At 41.2% G+C, this 19,401-nt stretch overlaps 1 protein-coding gene across 11 annotated transcripts in view; it reads right to left on the bottom strand.

Annotated features, from left to right (window-relative positions):
- SH3KBP1 (SH3 domain containing kinase binding protein 1) overlaps positions 1–19,401 on the bottom strand; it is a 312,915-nt gene that overhangs the window by 129,272 nt on the left and 164,242 nt on the right. For 4 of the 11 annotated variants that reach the window (XM_069464020.1, XM_069464024.1, XM_069464025.1 and 1 more), the window contains 3 exons: positions 17,918–18,047; positions 10,127–10,201; positions 6,335–6,540 (listed from right to left, as the gene is read on the bottom strand). In XM_069464020.1, coding sequence (XP_069320121.1) covers positions 6,335–6,540; positions 10,127–10,201; positions 17,918–18,047 — 411 coding nt within the window. Of the gene's footprint in view, positions 1–6,334; positions 6,541–10,126; positions 10,202–17,329; positions 17,387–17,917; positions 18,048–19,401 lie in introns of all 11 variants that reach the window. The other 7 variants (XM_069464023.1, XM_069464027.1, XM_069464021.1 and 4 more) reach the window with 2 other exon arrangements.

The following is a 19,401-nucleotide window of genomic DNA, read 5'->3' as shown; positions in this document are numbered from 1 at the left end:
CCATCTGCCTGCTGGATGCCTCCCCTTGATACAGTCTCACGAATACCTCAAAATCCAGCTAGTCTAACCCATGATCTTCCTCCTAAATTATCTTCTTCCTCCAGAAGAGGGAAGTTTTCTAATCAGGAAATAGTACTACCATCCATCCAGCTGCTTAAGCCAGTTGCCCAAGGCATCACCTTCAAGTCTTCCCTCTCCATTATCTCCTACATACTATCAAACTTCTCAATTCTACCTACAAAATATTTCCCCGAACCATTCATTTCTGTCAATGACAATGGTTAAAGCTGTCAGAGAGGACATCCCCTATTCTTGATGCTTCCTTCCACGTAAAGGGAATTCAAATGGACACTCTCTGAACACAACTGGACACTCCTGGCACTCTCTTCCCCTTTATTTACTCTCCGCCAAGAGAGTGGAATTACATCTGATAGGTGAATTTAGAAAAAATAAACTGGGCATGCTCATCTCAGCTCTTCTCTTTCCTCCTCTTGGAAGTTGGCCTTCTCTGCTGTTCCTCAAAGGGCAGGTCCTTCTATCTCACATTGGCCCTAGCTAGTCCCATGTCACTGAGATTGGGTGGGTGAATCTGTCTAATTCTGGAGATCAGCTGGCAGGCCCATTTGTCCCTCACACTTATCTATATCTTCCAACTTTGCCTTCATCAGTAATAACCTTGCAATATAATGTATGTACAGAAAGATGCACAAATCATATGTGTACAGCCTGAGGACTTTTCACAAAATGAAATAAGATCTACATAAATAGAGGGATATACCATGTTCATGTTCATCGATTGGAAAGGTATCAATTCTCACCAAAAGTATCTATAGATTCAATGCAATCTCAACCAAAATTCCAGGAGGTTTTTTGCTTCCCCCCCCCCCCACCCCGAAAGGGGCATTGACAAGCTGATTTAAAAATGTAAATGAAAATGCAAGTGGCCAAGAATAGCCTAGGTGATCTTGAAGAGGAACAAAGATCAAAGCAGTGTAGAATGGACTCAAGGACAAACAGACCAACAGAACAGAGAGTCCAGAAATGGACCCACTTATACATGGCCACTTAAGTTATGACAAGGGTGATAGAGCTGTGCAGTGCAGAAAGGATGATCTTTTTGATGAACAGTGCTGGGTCAACTGGATGTCCATACTGAAAAAAATTAGCAAAAATATTTTGATTCTCCATTCAGGACTCATCTTACTAATTAACTGGTTTAGAACCTAGTTTGGTAGTGGCAGGCTATTTAGGAAGCCAATAGAAATTTCTGTCACCTCTCTTCTGAATTTTAGTCACCCTATCTTCTGTAATCTACCCCTCACACTACAATTGGAATACTTGCTCTAAACCATCCATTTGATTATGTCACTCTCTTGCTTAAAACCCTTGGATAGTTCCCCATTGCTTCCAAGATCAAGTCCAACTCCTTAACAAATCTCACAAGGCTCTTCATGATCTGGGCCCTGCTTCTTTCCCCCGCTCCCACTGGAGCCTCTACACACTATCTGTGCTATCTCTTTCCCCCTTCAAGGCATTTATGCTCTTCCCACCTTAGTAACTCCATGCTCCTTTGCTTGATAAATGCCTGCTGGACCCATGGTTCTCAGCCTAAGTATCACTTCCTGCAGGAAATAGCCACACACACACACACACACACACACACACGCACACACTCTTCAGCCTTCCTAACAACTCACTGCTTCCTTCCACGCCTGTGGGCTACTGCAGCCGCAGCACTGTGTTCTCAGTGATGGTGGCATTTCCCATACTCTATTATTATTGTTCGTTTACTTTTCTGTAGCTCCCTGAGGGCAGTGATCTGGTCTCCCTTACCACTGTGTCCCCAGTGCCCAGCATATAGATAGTGCTCAATAAACACTAGTTCAAATGAGTTACATTTACAATTTACAAAGTATTTTCAGCTACATATCATTTTTTTGAAGTCCTATGAAGTAGGATAGATAAAAAGAATATTGCCATTTTATAGATGGCCCAACTGAGGCCAACTTTGTCAAGGTCAATCAGCTAGGACAACGGTACCATTCTCCTCTCATCAACTGATATTTAACGTGTTTCATCTTTAGCCACAGAGTATTTTCCATTATTTTGATACAGCACATATTTACATCTGAGCTTAAATGGTAATTTTTGTCTAAGGTTCTTTTGTTTCCTTGAATCTTTTATCAATGAAAATTTCCAACATACACAGAAATAGAATGTAATGAACCATCATGTATGCACCACCCGGTTTCAACAATTATCAACTCATGATTAATCTTGTCTCTAATCTTTCATCTTCTGGACTACAGGAAGCAAATTCCAGACATTGTATCATCTCATCTGTAAATATTTCAGTTAGATGGTACATTAAATAAATTGATCACATGCATACCCATATGGTAGTATTAAAAAGATTCATAAATGAGGTCCTTCCTTATAGCTTAATAAGAGAAGCAAGAATACCTATACAAACTATTTATCTATTCACAGTTGGTGGAGGGATGTTATGCAATCTCTCTCCCCTGGTGTATAATCTAATCATCTACTCTCCATAGGGCGATATGGATTAAACATAGGTAAGATAAGCACAAAATTAACTACTGACTCACAAAAGTGGATCGCGATACTTCACAAATTGAACAAAAAGTATAATATGACACTTACAGCTGTTAATAATTGTCAGATTGTCAGACTCCTTTTTTTCCTCATCCAAGTTATCAAATCAGCCATGTCAAAAGGCCAACTGTCCCAGCCTAAGTGGGAGACCTGCTTGGGCCTCACCTACCAAATGGTGTCACATGAGATCCAATTTGTGCTTCTATAAAATCAAAAGCGCAAGCTCAATTCTCAAAGGAAATTTCCTTCCTTAAACATAAATCTTGGACACAAAACCATCTCAAAAGTGATGAGAACCAGGTTGTATGCTAATAAAACAATATCACATTCATCAGCTCTTGTGCCAGGTTATGCAATCACATAATGGATCCATAAATCTATGCAACTATCTGTGGCATCAACAACAGGGAGGTGGAGACAGTTTCAAATCCTCTTAGATATTGTAAAAATTGTCCACAGCCAGTAAAGCAGGCTGGGAAGTTTATGTTTTCCCCAGAGGCTTCGCAACGAGAAGTGGGTTAAGGGAGCTTCCAGCACATGGTTTCATTCTGCAAACAAATTACACACATATATCCGAAATGCTTGGGACCAGAAGTGTTTCCAATTTCAGGTTTTTTGGGATTTTAGAGTATCTGCAGAATATATACAGGTTGAGCATCCCTAATCCAAAAATCTGAAATCCAAAACGTTCCAATGACCATTTACTTTGAACATTGTGTCAGCACTCAAAATGTTTCTATTTTGGAGCACTTCAGACTTCAGATTAAGGATGCTCAATGCACACGTGTGTGCGTACACACACACACATATATATCTGATGAAGTTAACATTTCATGTCACCAATACCAATGCAATAAATCATCTGTTTTACAAAGATGCAGTGAACTATATTTTCAACCATTCAACTTTTATGTTATCCCACCCAGTCCCCTCATTCTATAGATGTGTGTAATCTCTAAAGTGCAATGTTAATATAGCTTTTTTTTTTTTCTTTTGAGACAGAGTCTCGCTCTGTTGCCCGGGCTAGAGTGAGTGCCTTGGCGTCAGCCTAGCTCACAGCAACCTCAAACTCCTGGGCTCAAGCAATCCTACTGCCTCAGCCTCCCGAGTAGCTGGGACCACAGGCACGTGCCACCATGCCCGGCTAATTTTTTCTCTATATATTTTTAGCTGTCCATATATTTTCTTTCTATTTTTAGTAGAGACGGGGTCTTGTTCTTGCTCAGGCTGGTCTCGAACTCCTGAGCTCAAACAATCCGCCCGCCTCAGCCTCCCAGAGTGCTAGGATTACAGGCGTGAGCCACTGCGCCCGGCCTATAGTTTTTAATATTAGTCACTCAACAAATATTTATTGAGCACCTACTATGTGCCATGCACTTTTCTAAGCAACATAACAAGTAACGAATATAATAAAAAATACATACATTAGAAGATGGTACATGTGATGGAAAACAAAATATGCAGTGCCAGGAAGGGGGATGGGGTGAGGTTTGAGCAAAGACTGCAGGGATCAAAGGGAGGCAGCCACGTGGGCAGCTAGAAGCAGAGTGGCCAAGGCGAGGAAACCACCACAGCGAACTTCCCCCAGTGGGAGTGTGCAGGGTGTGTTTGAGGAAGAGCAAGGAGGCCCGAATGAAGTAAAAGAGAGGTGAGCAAGGCAGTAATGAGGGTTAGTCCCTCTGGAACCAGTGAAGACTTTCACTTTTATTCTCAGGGAAGCCTGGGCAGGCAGGGCTGCATGCAGCCGAGTAGGTTTTTCAAAGGCTTGCCCCTGGCTTTGCTCTTGAGACTAGACTGTAGGAAGCAGAGAGGCCTATTGGGGAGCCATGGGGGTAATGAGACATGGGTGAGTGGATGCCGGACACAGTTAAGGGGCAGAGCTGATGGGATTTCCTGAGAGAAAGAGGAGTCAGGGACAACCCGAGGGTTTTTGTCCTGAGCAATGCAGGGGGGGGGCGGGGACGACAGTGCCTTCAACTGAGATGGGGAAAGGTGTGGGCAGAACAGTTGGAGGGGGATAATGAGTTCAGGTTTGGATAAACGGATCTGAATTTAAGATCTCCAAGTGGAGATTTTGAAGTAGGCAGTTGGACATATAACAGCTCTGGGCTTCAGGGAAGAAATGTGTGTGCTGAGACATGAACTTGAGAGTACTATATTTGACATTGACATTGCTGTTAATAACCCAATTTATTATTAGCAGATAAAATAAATACTAATAGCAATAATAAAGTCACACACACACGCACACACACACACACACACACACACGCACACACAATGTCCTCCTACACAGAGAAGAACAAAAATCATAAAACAAATGAAAGGAATGAACTGTTTGCTGACTGAGTCAATGGTCATTTTCACTTCAACCATTTGAATAAAACAAAGAAAAACTACATCCATTGTTCTTTCCCAAGATGAGGACTTGCTCTTTCACAAATATTTACAGGAATCCGAATGTGACCATGTGAAACAGAAGTGAGCTCACAAGCTGGGATACTAACTAGATAGTTTTCAGATCTTGAAAAATATCACATATTGATTCCTGAAAGGAACAATGTTGGCTCAGAGAAGCAACAACAACAACAAAAAAAGAAAAGTTTAAATGAAACAATCTTTAATTTCCAGGTATTTGCCCTTTCTGCCTTATTCATCTTTAAAGGAAGTAAGTGTCCAAAAGTTTTCCTTTTCAGAGTCTGCTTCTAACGCATGGTGACACCCAGCAAGGTTGCTGCGGATGGGGAGGGGGGAGTGGAAGTTCAACAGCTGCAGAAGATGATGCACTCTTTAAAATTTCATCTCACCAAAAATTGAAAAACGCTTAAAAGCCACCAATAAACCTGCATTAGAAATGTTGCCAATACCCCATCCGCCAGGCCTGCTGGCACAAACGTCAAAGCAAAAATTTCAGCACTGAATCGAATTAACAAACATTCCTTAAGCACAGCACGAGTGTAGCCTATTACAGTCTGGAAAATTCCACAGTATTTATCAACTCCTAAGCGAGGACGTGATGCTTAGAAGTACACCACAGTAGACGTCATTAGCAGCCACAAGTGCGAGGGCTCTGGGTGTGTTGCTGTGGCAACCGCGTACTCAGCAGCAACACGCTGTCTGCCTCTCACCAACCCAGAGCCAGAGGCGAGGGAAACAACTAGCTTCCTGATGGTAACAACCCAGGGAGTCACAGCACAGGCCATCTCCATCATTCACATCCACGGGAGACTTCCTTTCAGCAGTCGGAAATCGTCTCCCCCTGACTCTTAGAGAAAAAAATGCACAATTCATTTTCTCTGTTGCAGAACCGCAGTGAACACACCCAATCACAAAGCACTAGTGATACGTACAAGGAGAGGTGAGAGATTGGCAGGTGTCTGAAAAGTGTCAGGACCATGTGTTTAGCTGGGTCCAGGCATGAGGGGCTTTTCTGGGAAGGAGATGGAGAAGTGCTGGTCTATTTGAAAAGTCACCCTGACAAGCATTCCCTAGAGAGATCAGTAAGAGAGCAAGCAGCAAACTAGAGCACGAGCCTTTGGAGGGAAGTCATTCCCACACAGAGGCAGAGCTAAAAAAGGAGAGAGGACAAACAGCTAGTATATGAGGATGCTGAAACCCCAAAAGAAGCATCAGAAGCCTCTGGCTCCAAATGCCACAATGTATTAATACTTTTGGATATTTTGCTTTACGTTGAAATCAAACAAACTATTGAACGTACCTTTTCCACTGGCAGAAAGTCATTTTCTACTTCAATTGACCTTGGTCTTAGTTTGATTGGCTTGTCTTTGAAAATATCTCCAAAGCCCACTCCCTTAACTTTCTTGGGCTGGATTGCTGCAGTCGCCACTGTCCCGTTGGCACCTTCGGACTTGGTGCTGCTTGAGTCACCCCCATCGCTCTCGGAGCCTGTGGTTTCCCTTAAACCTGTCAAGAGTGGGGATGGGAGAGAAAGAGCTCAGAAATCAGCCAGAGCCCTGAAGAAGAACTTCACAGCCAGCCAGGAACCACCTCTCAAAGTGTCACTGGGTACAGGATAACTTGCACCGGGCTTTTGTATGCAGTGTGTTGAGCAGTTTGGCTGGCTCTGAGTTTTGTTTGATCTCCCCACCCCTGGCCTTTAATTTTAAGAAGTGAATCAAAACAAGTTTTCAGAAAAATCTAATTACAAATCAGATCTCCCTGTACATATGAAATTTTACCCCTATTCGGCCAGAGACTGGTTCTGATCCAAATTTATTTTGCCATAGCCTGTGCAATAACAACCCTTTCCACCCACCTCCTTGCATCCCCGCCCAGTCAATACCACATACTGTACCTCCAATTTCTATGACTCATGTCAATTAGCAATTAGCAATGAAAGTAACATTTCCTAAAGGGAAACTGTAAAGCTAAAAGCCATTTAAACAAATTAGCCATTAAAGAAACCACACAAAATTATAACTGCCAAAGAATTAAATCTCTTTGGATGGCTTCACAAGGAATAAATGCATGCAGACAGGTTTCTCTAGGAAAGCATTAAACCAAACTTGACATTAAGACGGTTTCACTAGCAAGATGATCGTGTTTGTTAAAGAGGGAAAGGAAGCTGCCATCCCAGAGACCAGAATCCTCCAACCCTACTACAGCTCTTCTTCCCTCCTGTAACACCATTGTTTTCTCAAAGCTGAATCCCTTCCCAAAGAAGAACACTGGGAACAGGACTCTCTTCTTTCGACCTCGTGGCAGGGTATTGGAAGTCATAAAATACTTATTAGCAAAACAACATGGACACTTACCTCCCCAGATTCTTTTTTCCCCAGGCTCTGCCCACAATCATGTTCCTAAAAGGAAGAGCCTATTTGTGTCTAGTTAATTTCTGGGTATACATTCTATCTTTCATGGTCAGTACATCAATTATGCCATCGAAGGGCAGGATTCAAAGAATATTTTATGGAATACTAAATTCTGTCATCAAACCTGTCTCTGAAAGTCTTTAGACATATAGGATAGCTCCTGAACGTTTACTACATATCTGCTGATCAGAACGATGCCCTTGGAATGAAAGCACACCATCCAATTTTGATCTCTATTAGTGAATTGTACATTATCTTCCTACAGGTAAGGCGGCCTCCTAGTCCATAAGAATGATACACCAAATAATTGCTCACATAAAATGTCATAAAATGTTGAAGTCATTCAAATAAGGAAGTCTCAGTGCAGGAAGAAACTGTTAAATGAAAACAGACAAGATATATAGAAAGGTCATTATAAATTGCTAACAAGTTTCAAAATCAAATCCTTAAAACAATGGTTTCATTTATTGTTGTTGCTGTTTTCCATAAAATGGTATTTTTAAGCCAAAAGGGTGGGGGAGAAAGAAGATCCCTGGTGCACATTTTAATTAACTAAAGAGCAGCATTTGTGAGCTAGAACAGAGGACAGAACAATGAGGAGCAGCCCACAACAAGGGGGTCGGCTGCGATTCACATGACTGGATTTGAGTGTGCAAACATGGAGAACCCCCCTAGATGAGTTATTCATTCATGTGTTTATCTGTTCATTGTTTTTGGAAATATCCCTGCTGGAGATATAATTTTGGAGTCTAAATATTGTGTCACTTCCCATTTAACATGTTCTCATTTTGCCGTATGGATTTTTTCTATGTGATAAATGGCTTGTATTTTCTTTTCTGCTTTGGAAAGACCCATTTGAGGGTGAAGTAAAGAAATGACTAGTGGAAAGAAACCATCACCACCCCTCTGTCTCTCCTCCCCCACCCAGAAGGCAGCAGGGCAGATAGATTAGGGCAAGTCTATTTTAGTTCTTCAAAGAGGAATTTGAAGGGTTCTTCTATAATTCCCCATTAGCTAGAACCATAATATTTTCAACCACTGTCATCCTGATTTCACTGAGCTCCTGGATTTAGGGATTCGCTGTCTTCCAGGCTCATCTTAATAACTTTATACTAATCACTGTGAGAAATACTCTACGTTACACCGGGAGAGGTTGCACATTCCACCACACAAGCATGACCTGGGAAGGAAAGACATGGCAGATTTTTCTTCTGGAAATTCTGGCAACCCGGTTCTATCCATTTTAAGTAAATTAAATATGTGAATATCTATGTTGGTGAAATAACTAAAAATCTAGTTCCTTCCCTTTGAAGGGAAAGAAAGGTGACTTTTCACTTTCATGTCCATGTGTGGCGCTGCATCTTTTAGTTACTGGTGCCCATCGTACATGTTAGCCCATAAAATGTCCCCACGTCATGCTCAGAATACCAGGTGACACTCTCAGGCAGTGAAACCCAGAGAGTGGACTGCAGACTGGGGCCAGTTCATGAAGGGCTCATCACGGGTAGGCAGTGGTGAGATAAGCTCAGGAAGTGTGCATGTTTGGCAACACTTTTTAGCATTTTAGCAGTGTACACTGGTGTGACTTCTAGACAAGTGGCTGGTGGGCTCCTCTAGGTTAATGGGTCACAAACAATCTGGGTGCTATCAAACTCCCATGATGAGGCACAGGTGGCACTCTGCATGTGTGCTGAAGTCAAGTGCAGTAGGGCCATGCATCTACCCGTGGTAGAATAACAATAAAAATAAACTTCACCCCAGACACGGTTCTGGTGTTCATGTCTAAACCTCTTTCATCACATCTGTGCATGTATATATGTATGCATATGTATATATGCACACTACAGTGGATGTTTTTCCTTCAAGGTGACAAAAAGAACAAAGTTTCCTCATTTTGGCTTCCACCAGTCCTATAACTGTCCATTTTTGTGGAATTTACCCTACTCTTCCAGCACTGATCAGTTGAGATCCGTGAGCCACTTTTTCATTTTTAATTTAATACTCACATGCACCATATGCTTACTGTGTGGCAAGAACTGCTCGAAGGGCATCGTGAGATTAATTCCTTCATCTCATTCAGCCCCATCCCCTCAACTTTTTGCAGCCTTATTTCACAACCCAAAGGCTACACATTGGTCCTGCCAAAACAAGTCTGGCGTGTGGTGATTAGCTGAATGAACAAAGCAACACATCTTTTCTGGCATGGACTTCCATGCCAAATTCTTATTTATTTGAACCACGCAATGGCAAAATGGTTTATTGGTTTCTGATGACCCAGTTAAAAAAAAAAAAAGCAGTAATTATGAAAGGTTGACATCTCTGCGGGAAGCCATCTCACACCACCCTAGAAGCCCAGAGATACTGGTACAAATACATATGCCATGACAAATGCTACTGCTCCCTTCTCGGCACGCATGGTTCATGCACACACGTCACATACACGAAAGAGGCATAAAGCAAACAAGAAAGCGCCAGGGGCTGGTGGTGGAAGTGTTCCTGTAGCACGCGCCAAGGAGATGGCACTTATCTTAGGCAAATAAGTCCATGTCCTTGGATGAGGATATTCACACAGACACTTGGCATAAGCATGAGCAGCTCAGGAAAGGGCAGCTGCATGAAAAAACACAAGTACCCAGATCTTATCTTTACAATTGCCTCCTGCTGTTAAGGTCACTCACTGTAATAGCGTCTGTGGCCCTCCGTCTTTCCCGGTGCAGCTCGGTACAGAATTGTCCCTTCAAAGGTAGTCTTTCCTGACAGTGAATGAGAGAAGAGAAGGGGAGAGAAAAACAAGAGAAGGGGAAGGGAGAGCAAATGATGGCAAAAGAAGGAAGAGGAAGAGTCTTTAACTGGACTTGCCTTCAATGAATCCACTGCAAGAGCTTCATCCACAAAATTAAGTAGAGACCATTAGGCAGAATTTAAGAGTGTTACAGAATGAGCCCAAAGTCCCCATGCAACCAGGATGGCAATGAGTACCTGGAATTGGGGCTTGCCTGTGCAAATGACCGGCATGTACATTATGCCCAGTTAAAACCTGGAAGCTACTTCAACTTTATAACTACAGAATTGAGGAAAACCTCAATTAACCAGGGGGAATCCAATCAATCAGATTCCTTAATTAACTCAACTGTTACAGCACAATCTTCTCTTTGGAGAGTCTGAGCTAAGCATAATACAGATTTAGACCCATTATCCTTTATCTTCTATCCCTGGAGCTTTATATGATAAGAACTGATATTCATGTCCCCAAGATTCTAAATAAGACATGGAATTCTCTTTAAGAGATTTGTCATCCTCAGTATCTTTAAGTAAGAAAATGTATTAATATATTAGAGGGAAGGTTTCACCAGTGAGGTGTGAAACCAATAGCAACATAAGGGGTTTTTCTGCTTAGTAATGAGGACACCAGAAAACCCTATTTCTTGAAACATCTTAATTGAGGTTTTGCTTTATTACTCATGAAACTGTACTTAAGCATGAGGACAAAGGACTCATCCAGCGTCAAATGTCAATTTTTTTTTTTGTTACAAGTAAAGGTTATCAACAGCATAAGACTGAACACATGGGTAAAGCTCAAATATCTCTGGAACCATGAGTAAGTACACAGAATATACACATATTACTGCCCCAGTTTGAGTGTACTCACACCCACCCTCCCACCCACCAACATACACACACACACACATACCCTACAGAGAGTACCATCAGCGGGTAGAATGATTTGCTAAAGGCAAACTCAATTAATAAATGCATTACTCCAAATTTTCTAAGAAATAAGTTCCATTATGGCAGTGAATTAAATACTCAGAGGCGAGTCATACAGCTTCACAGTAAGTCTGAGGGAATGAAAAGGTAGGCTACGTTTACAGAGAAGCACAGACTAGAAATGAGAGGGAGAGAGCAACTTGCCTCACTTCTTAGAAACACTCTATATGAAAATGGGAATCTAATAGGAACCACAGTGTCAGCTTCTGGGCCTTGGAACTCCTAATGTATGAAAGGAATTGTGAATGATCAGACCAACAACTTAAATGGGACCAGGTATTTCTAGTTACCGTGTCCTATTGCCATGGTGGTAACACCCTTCTTTTAAAATCTGCCCCCCTTTTGACAGATTTGCTCCAGCCAATCAAAGCAAAAACTTAAGCTTTCAAATTGCTGGCTATGTAAGAATCCAGAGAAACAACAGAGTGTTTCAAGTGTTCTTGTTAGATCTGAAGCTCTTGAGGACCTTGATGACAAAATCAGAGCAACTGACAGTGGCTCGTTTTCATTTGAGCAAATTTTTTATTCTGTTTGACTCGCCATTAAATTAACATTACTTCTAAGGAACATGGCTGTTTTGTGAGCTAGGCCCTCCAAAACTGAACAACAGCAGTCCTCTCAGTGCCAGAAGAAAAGTAAAAGTAAGGAAAAAAAATCAGTATTTCGATAATGTTCCTCCAAGTACAACAGAACTTCTCTGTAGTCTTCCCCAGGACCAAGTCTGGGAATCACTGAGATAGACCATGGCCTTGATGTTTCTGAATGGTCAAGCCTTGCTACCAAGTTTCTGTGTCCACTGGAGCAAGGCGATCTGAGAAGCAGCCTGAGCCAAGGCTGAGTGAAGACACGGCCACCCTATCTGAAGAGCAAAAGTGACGGGCAATTGGAAAGGTCATGAATATGAATGATGTTTATCTTACTGGAAGAAATACTGTACCATCACTATTAAATATTAGTACTTGAGGGCAGAAAACACTATAAAAGGGAAGAATTTTAAAATTTAAACACAAAATCATATGCTTATGCTAGCATCTAATTTTGCCTGAAACTGTTTAATCAATTTGTTAATTGTTCTTCATTGCTAATAGATCATGCCCAAAACAAATATCATCTAATATTAAAAACAAAAAAATCCAGTGATGCCACAGAACGAGATCTGTCAGCCTGGCTCTTGTTTTTATAGGCGAGGGGCACTGAGCGAGCCATTTCTTATAGCTAATGAAACACAATATTTCTGTATCATGGGAGTGGTTTGCCATACGTTTTAAAAAGCCATCTTCATCTTTGTCTTAGCCTGACAAGTCACTAAAGTATCAGAACCCAAACTTATTAAATAAGGAATTAGGAAAATAAAAAATTCCATTGAGGGGGAGAGGTAGGAAAAAAAAAAAAGAAATTCCATTCGAACTGAAAACTTGTGGTTGTTAAAGGTTATAGAAAGAAAAAAACAAACTTTCTTCCCCTGAAGATTATGGAAAATAACTGAAAATGTTTCTGTAGCTACAGGACTTCAAAAACCAGGAATATTTAATTTTACAACAATCAAATGAAAGTAAATAACATAAAAGATGTAAAAAACAGAAAAAACATTTGTATCTTAAATGTGAGGCAATATTGCATAAAACTGAAATTGGACAACAGTCATATCTGAATTTTTTAGACATGATTTAGTCAAGAGCAGCATATGCAAAATTGTAATTGAAAAGGCAGTTTATTCATCATGATCTGGGACTGTAAGAGGAAATAAGCTAAACTGCACCGAGGTTTGAAGTTTGTCAGATGCTCTGTGAAAAGGTGAACTATTCCCGTAATGGAGGTGACACCAGAGTGAGTGTGGAAGGCCTGCATGTCATTTTGGTCTCATTACTCGGAAGGCTAGAAACTTAATTTCACTGGGCTTCAGTGTTCTTGTCTGACACCAGGCTAAACAATCTCTAAATTCCTTTCCCCTCCTAACAGCATAAGATTCTGCCTGCACTATTAGCGCAACCACTTCCATGTTTTGCTTTGTAAAAACCTAATTTACTAAACACTTTTTTTACTATTGATCTGTTACATGGGAGCCCCCCCCCTTTTTTTTTTAAATTCCTGGTTGACACCACTTTGCAAGCCTTAAGGAGCAACTAGGTTTGGGAGATAATCACCAATGGCTGCTAACATTCAAAAAAAAGGATGACCAGAGATTATGAGCCTCCAAGTGGTCTATCCATCACCACCTAGGAAGCAGGTTTTCAAAAAACCTGAATCTAATCAAGTCCCTAGATCTGATTATCAATTTTTAGGAATATAAATTAAATGATACAGCAGAGATGAAATCAGCAAAAGCTAGAGACTGTAAGAAACTAATGGACAAAGGAGTTCAATTTCTTCAGCAAAAAAAAAAAAAACCACACACACACACACACACACACACACACACACGAGAAAAGGAGATATGAAGGAGAAATCTACAGATTCAAAGAGATTTGAGATGTAACAACTAATCACTATGTATGTACCTTATTTGGATCCAGAGTTAAGCTAACAAATTGTATCCAAAAAGAAGACTTTAGGAGAAAGTGAACACTGACCATATGTTTAATTATTTTAAGAAATTGTCATAACTTTGTGTGTGTGTGTGTGTGTGTGTGATAATAGTATTTTAAAGACACTCTTTTATTGATACATACTGAAATGTTTATGGATGAAATTATGTGATATTTGGGGTTTGCTTCAAGATAACATGGGTAAAACATGTGTTAGGCTATAATTTTAACAAATTGGCCAAGGGTTGATAATTGCTGAAGCTGGGTGATGGTTACACATGGGTTCATTAGACTATTATTACTTTTACATATGTTAGAAATTTTCTATAATAAAAAGTTTATAAAAATCTTTTTGAAAAACTACCTTTAAGGTTTCATAGGTTCTGTAAATGGTAACAATGTTTTCAAATTTAAGTAGGCAACAAAGAGTTTCTGCTACTATATGACTACGAATTTTCTTCCGAGATAAAATGTTGAAACCAAAATATGGACCAATACAATTGCTGTAACTCTTTCCTGGAGAGATCAGATTACTCTGAACAAAGATCTAGGAGGGTTTAGAGATTTTCAGAATCAACCACCATATGTAAAACTATAGCAGAGTGAGAGAAAAGCAAGTTCAAGCAATTTTCACCTGTCATTCAAAGATAAAAATGCCTCCTTAGAGGAAAAAAGGATTCAGCAAGCATTTATTAAACACCTACCACGTGTCAAGCAGTCTTGGCACACTTCCTCATAAATATAATGCCAATGTTTCTTCTGTCACATTCATCCATTGGTATACAAAACTCAATAACTACCTCAAATACTTTCTGGAAGTAGAAATGTGAAGAGTACAAATACCAAATAAACATGTGCACATACAGAGGTGGTATGTGTGTGTGTAGATGACAAAGAGATGTACAAAGATTCACTGTACACAAGGACACAAGGTTCTCTGCAAGTGTACCAAGATACAGATTTTATCTGTCTTTTAAAAAAGCCTTACCCTAATGTCTGGAAGCATTTAAATTAAGGATTTTTATATGATATCACTATGATCTCTAAAAATTACCAATATGGCACAAACATTAGGAACTTACTCCCAAAGCCATATGTAAATTAAGCAATCTCAGTGAAAAACCATAATTTATGAAGCATACTAACAGGCTGGTCTAACAAAGACCTTGATTAAGGACATTTTAGCTCATACCAGAATAAAAAGCTAGACGCCTTTTGCACATTAATTACATTTTGTCTTTTTCAGTCTTACAACAAAAGTAAATATGCCTTTACTATAATTATACAAGATGTTATCACTGGGGGAAACTGGGTGAAGGATACACAGGCCCTTCCTCTATAGTGTTTGTTTTTGCAACTTCCTATGAATCTAATTATTTCAAAACAAACGTAAAGCACATCGAAACTACTAACACCATTCTCTGGGAGTAGAGAGTAAGCAGATTCATTCTAAAACCAAACCAAAGGTTCTACTTAGAGAAACCGTACCAGTAACACAGTTTCAGCATGTGATCTGATCTGATGATATAAATTTTAACACTGTCACATGCTGAAGCAAATTCAGAGTGTAAATGGCTACTGAAGATCCTATCAGAACAGTAAGAGATGCTGTTTCTCTCTTTCAGAGGATCATTTCCGTTTAGCAAGCTATAGGACATGATTCTCATGGCTGTTCTTCTACGAAGCCCCACTGGACTAGCCTCTCTGCCTTTGTGCCCCACTCTTCCTCAGATGCCCTCAAGCACAGCCCCTGGGGCCCTTTCCTGAACTTCTGCTGATTTGTGTGCCTCTTTCTGCAATGTGAGCTTACTGAAGGCAGGGACCCTGTCTGATTTGTCTCTATATCTTCAGTGCCTGGTACAGTGCCTTAGTAACAATAGGAGCTCGATAAAGGTAGAAGAAATGAAGAATAGAAGGGAAAAAGAAGGAAGGAGAGAAAGAAGAATGGATGGATATGGACAGACACATGGAGAGATGGGCCTGCTTTTCTTTAACCGTACCTACAGGAAGATTACAAAAGCCATGTAACTTTTATCAGAAGCATCCATCCTTGTTAGGAGACCATGTCTCTCCAGGGACCTCACAACCTCCTCAACAATGGACAGATTCCATTGGCGACTAAACATGGCTGCTGAAACCACTGGACCGTCCTGGTCCTGACATGGAAGGCTTTTAATTGAATAAGTGTTGAGGAGGGGCAGCCTCTAGAAGAGAGACTGTGCCTTGTGAGCCAGTGACGTAAGGCCAAATGATTGGAAGACTGTCCCAGCCAGCCTCCTAATCCTCCTGCACCAGGAATCCCAGCAGCATGTGCTTTGAGCTGAGGAGTCAGGCGGGATCAGCTGTCTGTGTTATTGACTTGGAATGAGAGGAGACAGTTTGTTTCAATAGTTCCAAAAACACAAGAAGCTGACCCTCCAGCTCTGGGAGCATAGCTAAGATGGCAGGACACCAAGAGGTCAAGGCTCTCCCTGAAAGGGGTTGTCCAGTACCTCTCCAGATCTCCTCTGCATCAGTAGAGGAATCTCAAAGTGATTTCCAAATGCAGACATGATGTTTCAGCAAACGTGGTTATCAAATAGTGTGCAAGTAGCCTCCAAGCAGCTGATACTAACTGGTTATGTCTCAACAGTTATCCTGACTAACAACAACAGCTAGTATTTCCTAAAGGTCTTCTACGGGCAAGGTGGCTTATATGCATTATTGCTATTGGAACTTGTAATGCATTTCCTCATGGAAATAATGTTTATAATGACCTGATGCAGTCCTCACTCCAAAAAATCCCATTCAATCCACAATGTCCGTGAGGTACGGTATTGTTATAGGACTTAATTACCAGGTACAATACTATTTCAGTGTACAAAATAAGATACCAGGGCAGCTAGAATTCTAATATTGATTTTGGGAGCAAGAGCAACTCCCACTATCATGGGATCAAGCACATCTTCTCCCCTCCTGGCTGTTCTTGTTGGTTGGGCCATGTTAGTAGAGAATCTCCCTGCCCCAAGTCAGAGAAGGCAGCAAGAGCTCCAAGACACTCCACTGCTCCAAAATCCCCTCCAGTCCTTCTTACTATGGATTCTAGGATGGAATAGGGTTCAGGGGTAGTGGGTCCCAGGTGCTGGCAGTGGAGGGAAGGGGCATTGCTGAAGCCACTGAGCTCACCAGCCAGTACTGCCGTTTCTATGGATGTCAGGCTGGATGACTGAGAGCTGCTGAGACACCAAGTGAAGGAGGTCGCCTGAGCACTTCTCTGGAAATGGCTTTACCTCCAAATGGGACATTTGTCCAATCATACTACTAGTTAAATTAAAAAGACACAAACTAACATGAGAACACAACTCAAATCAGATTTTTTTCCAAATGCAAAGGAAAACATTTAAGAATTATTTCGGCAGGATTAAGCTGTCCTCCTCTTGTCAGAAAGGAAAGTCTGCCACCCTGGGTAGTGCCACACCATTATGACACAGCTGAGCCTCCTAAACATTCACGCCTATGACCTTGGCTCAAGACGGCACAGGAGATACACAGACGCCCACATGGGAAATTGGGTTAGCGACTGGGAGAACAAAGCTTCTCGGTCCTGACCTTTTGCTCCATGAGCCGGAAAGGGCAGCAGAGAAGCTGGAGGGAGACCTTCAGGCCCTGGAGAAAGAAAGACCTGAAGTTCGTTCTCACCATCACAGAAGGACACACATGCTCACTCACAGCGGGGCCTGGACTCTCAGTTGTCAGACTTTTAAGGGAATTGGCATGCACTCATCTTGTCCACAACGCTTCTCACCATCAGTGATTTTTTTCTTGGTCATTTTCCTCCAAGTTCCTTAGAGGATGCTGAGAAATACTGACAACCTCATTTGGTTCATTTAAAAAATTACAAACTTTCAGGAAGCAACACTCTAGAAGTATATGTAGGCACAGCAACACAGGCCACCCATGAGACAGTATTACCACAGCATGAAGGCTGGCAGTCACCTATTCAGAGACATAAAGAATGTGTGGCTGCAGGCCACACCTTTATAGTGATAAATTTACTAAACTACAATGAGTTAAGGTAACCAAGAAAACACTTATGTCACAGCCTCTTGGCATAGGATACAGAATAGAAGGGAGGCTGGAGCAGAGACCCGATGGCCTGCCCGCCCCTCTCCTGCTCGATGGGGTGGACTTCCTTACTTGACTTGGACAGTTGCTCATCCTGGGAAATGCCGAGCTCATCTGACTCCCCTGACAGCTCCTTGATGAAGTTGGAAGGGAACATTCCAGTCTTCCCGTTGAGAACACCTTCCCACCATCCTTCTTCTACCTGCAGAGATGCAAACAGAAGAACAGAGGTGCAGGGGTCAGGCTAGACCTGGTGGCTCCCAGTCTTGTCTCCCATCTGTATGGTGCAGTGTACAGAGCCCATACAGGGAGAGGAGATGGACCCAAAGCTTAAAATAACAACAGGGAACAAGAAAACAGGCCACACATAGAGTCTGAAGATTCAGACTAAGGAAGAGGGGGTTAACCTGGGGTCCATAAATCAAAATAGACAAAAATTAATACTTCATTTTCATTAGCCTCTAACTCTAACTGAAATTTGGCATTTTCTTTAATTATGAATGTAGGTAACATAGCAATATTAGAAGGACTTGTGACTAATCACCAAACAAATCATAGATATTTTTATATCATATCATAGATGCAGTAGGCATCTCAAAATATCATTTCACTGCAGCTCTGAAATGGTGATAGCTATTATACCTGCTGAGAGACCTTTGTTATTTAATGTGTTAATAAGGAAACTAGATTGCTATATCAAAATTTGTTTTTGAAAGAGTTTGATAACTACTTCAATATAAATGATTCCCTTTGTAATCCCTTGTAATCCTATGTGTTTTATTTTATGCATTTAAAACCATTATTTGAAAACTAAGAATCATTTCTCCAGGCTACCAAAACTAACTCGATAGCTTAACAAGAACAGTTAAGAATCCATGGGATAAGAACTCAATCGGAAGGGAGAGGAAGATTCCTGCTGGTTTCTGAAGGGTTCTAGGTTACCCAGGATGAGCTGGAAGTGGGTAGAGGGAGATAGGAAGGGCAGTGAGACTGCCATCATCCGGGTAGTGAGTGAAGGCCAGACTGGGGGAGCAGTGAGAATGGACAAGGTAGATTTAAGGCCCTTTGAGGTATGAGCCGGCCTTGAGCTATCAACTATCAGGGACAGGTGAGAAAGTGGAAAAAAAAAAACAACAACAAAAAAAAAAACAACCCAAAAAATCATCTCAAGATACTGTGATGGAACCACTAGCAGGACAGCAGAAGTCAGAATAGCTAACTGGCTTCTTGGAGGAAAATAAGGGCATTTTGAGAACAAGCAAGTATTAAGTTACCAGCAGTATGGTATGGTATAACAGGAAGAGACTTAGAACCACTGGATTTTTTTTCTTTTCTTTTCTTTTTTTTTTTTTTTTTTTTTTACCATGGTGCATGTACAGACAGTCCCTAACTTACAATGGGTCGACTTACAATTTTTCAACTTTATGATGGTGTGAAAGCAATATGCGTTCAGTAGAAACCATGCTTCCAATGTTGAATTTTGAGCTTCTCCCAGTCTAGTGATACATAGTATGATACTCTCTCCCAATGCTGGACAGCGGCAGCAAGGCACAGCT

This window comes from Eulemur rufifrons, chromosome 30 (assembly GCF_041146395.1).
Source record: "Eulemur rufifrons isolate Redbay chromosome 30, OSU_ERuf_1, whole genome shotgun sequence".
NCBI lineage: Eukaryota > Metazoa > Chordata > Mammalia > Primates > Lemuridae > Eulemur > Eulemur rufifrons.
This window is presented reverse-complemented; position numbering and strand designations above follow the sequence as displayed.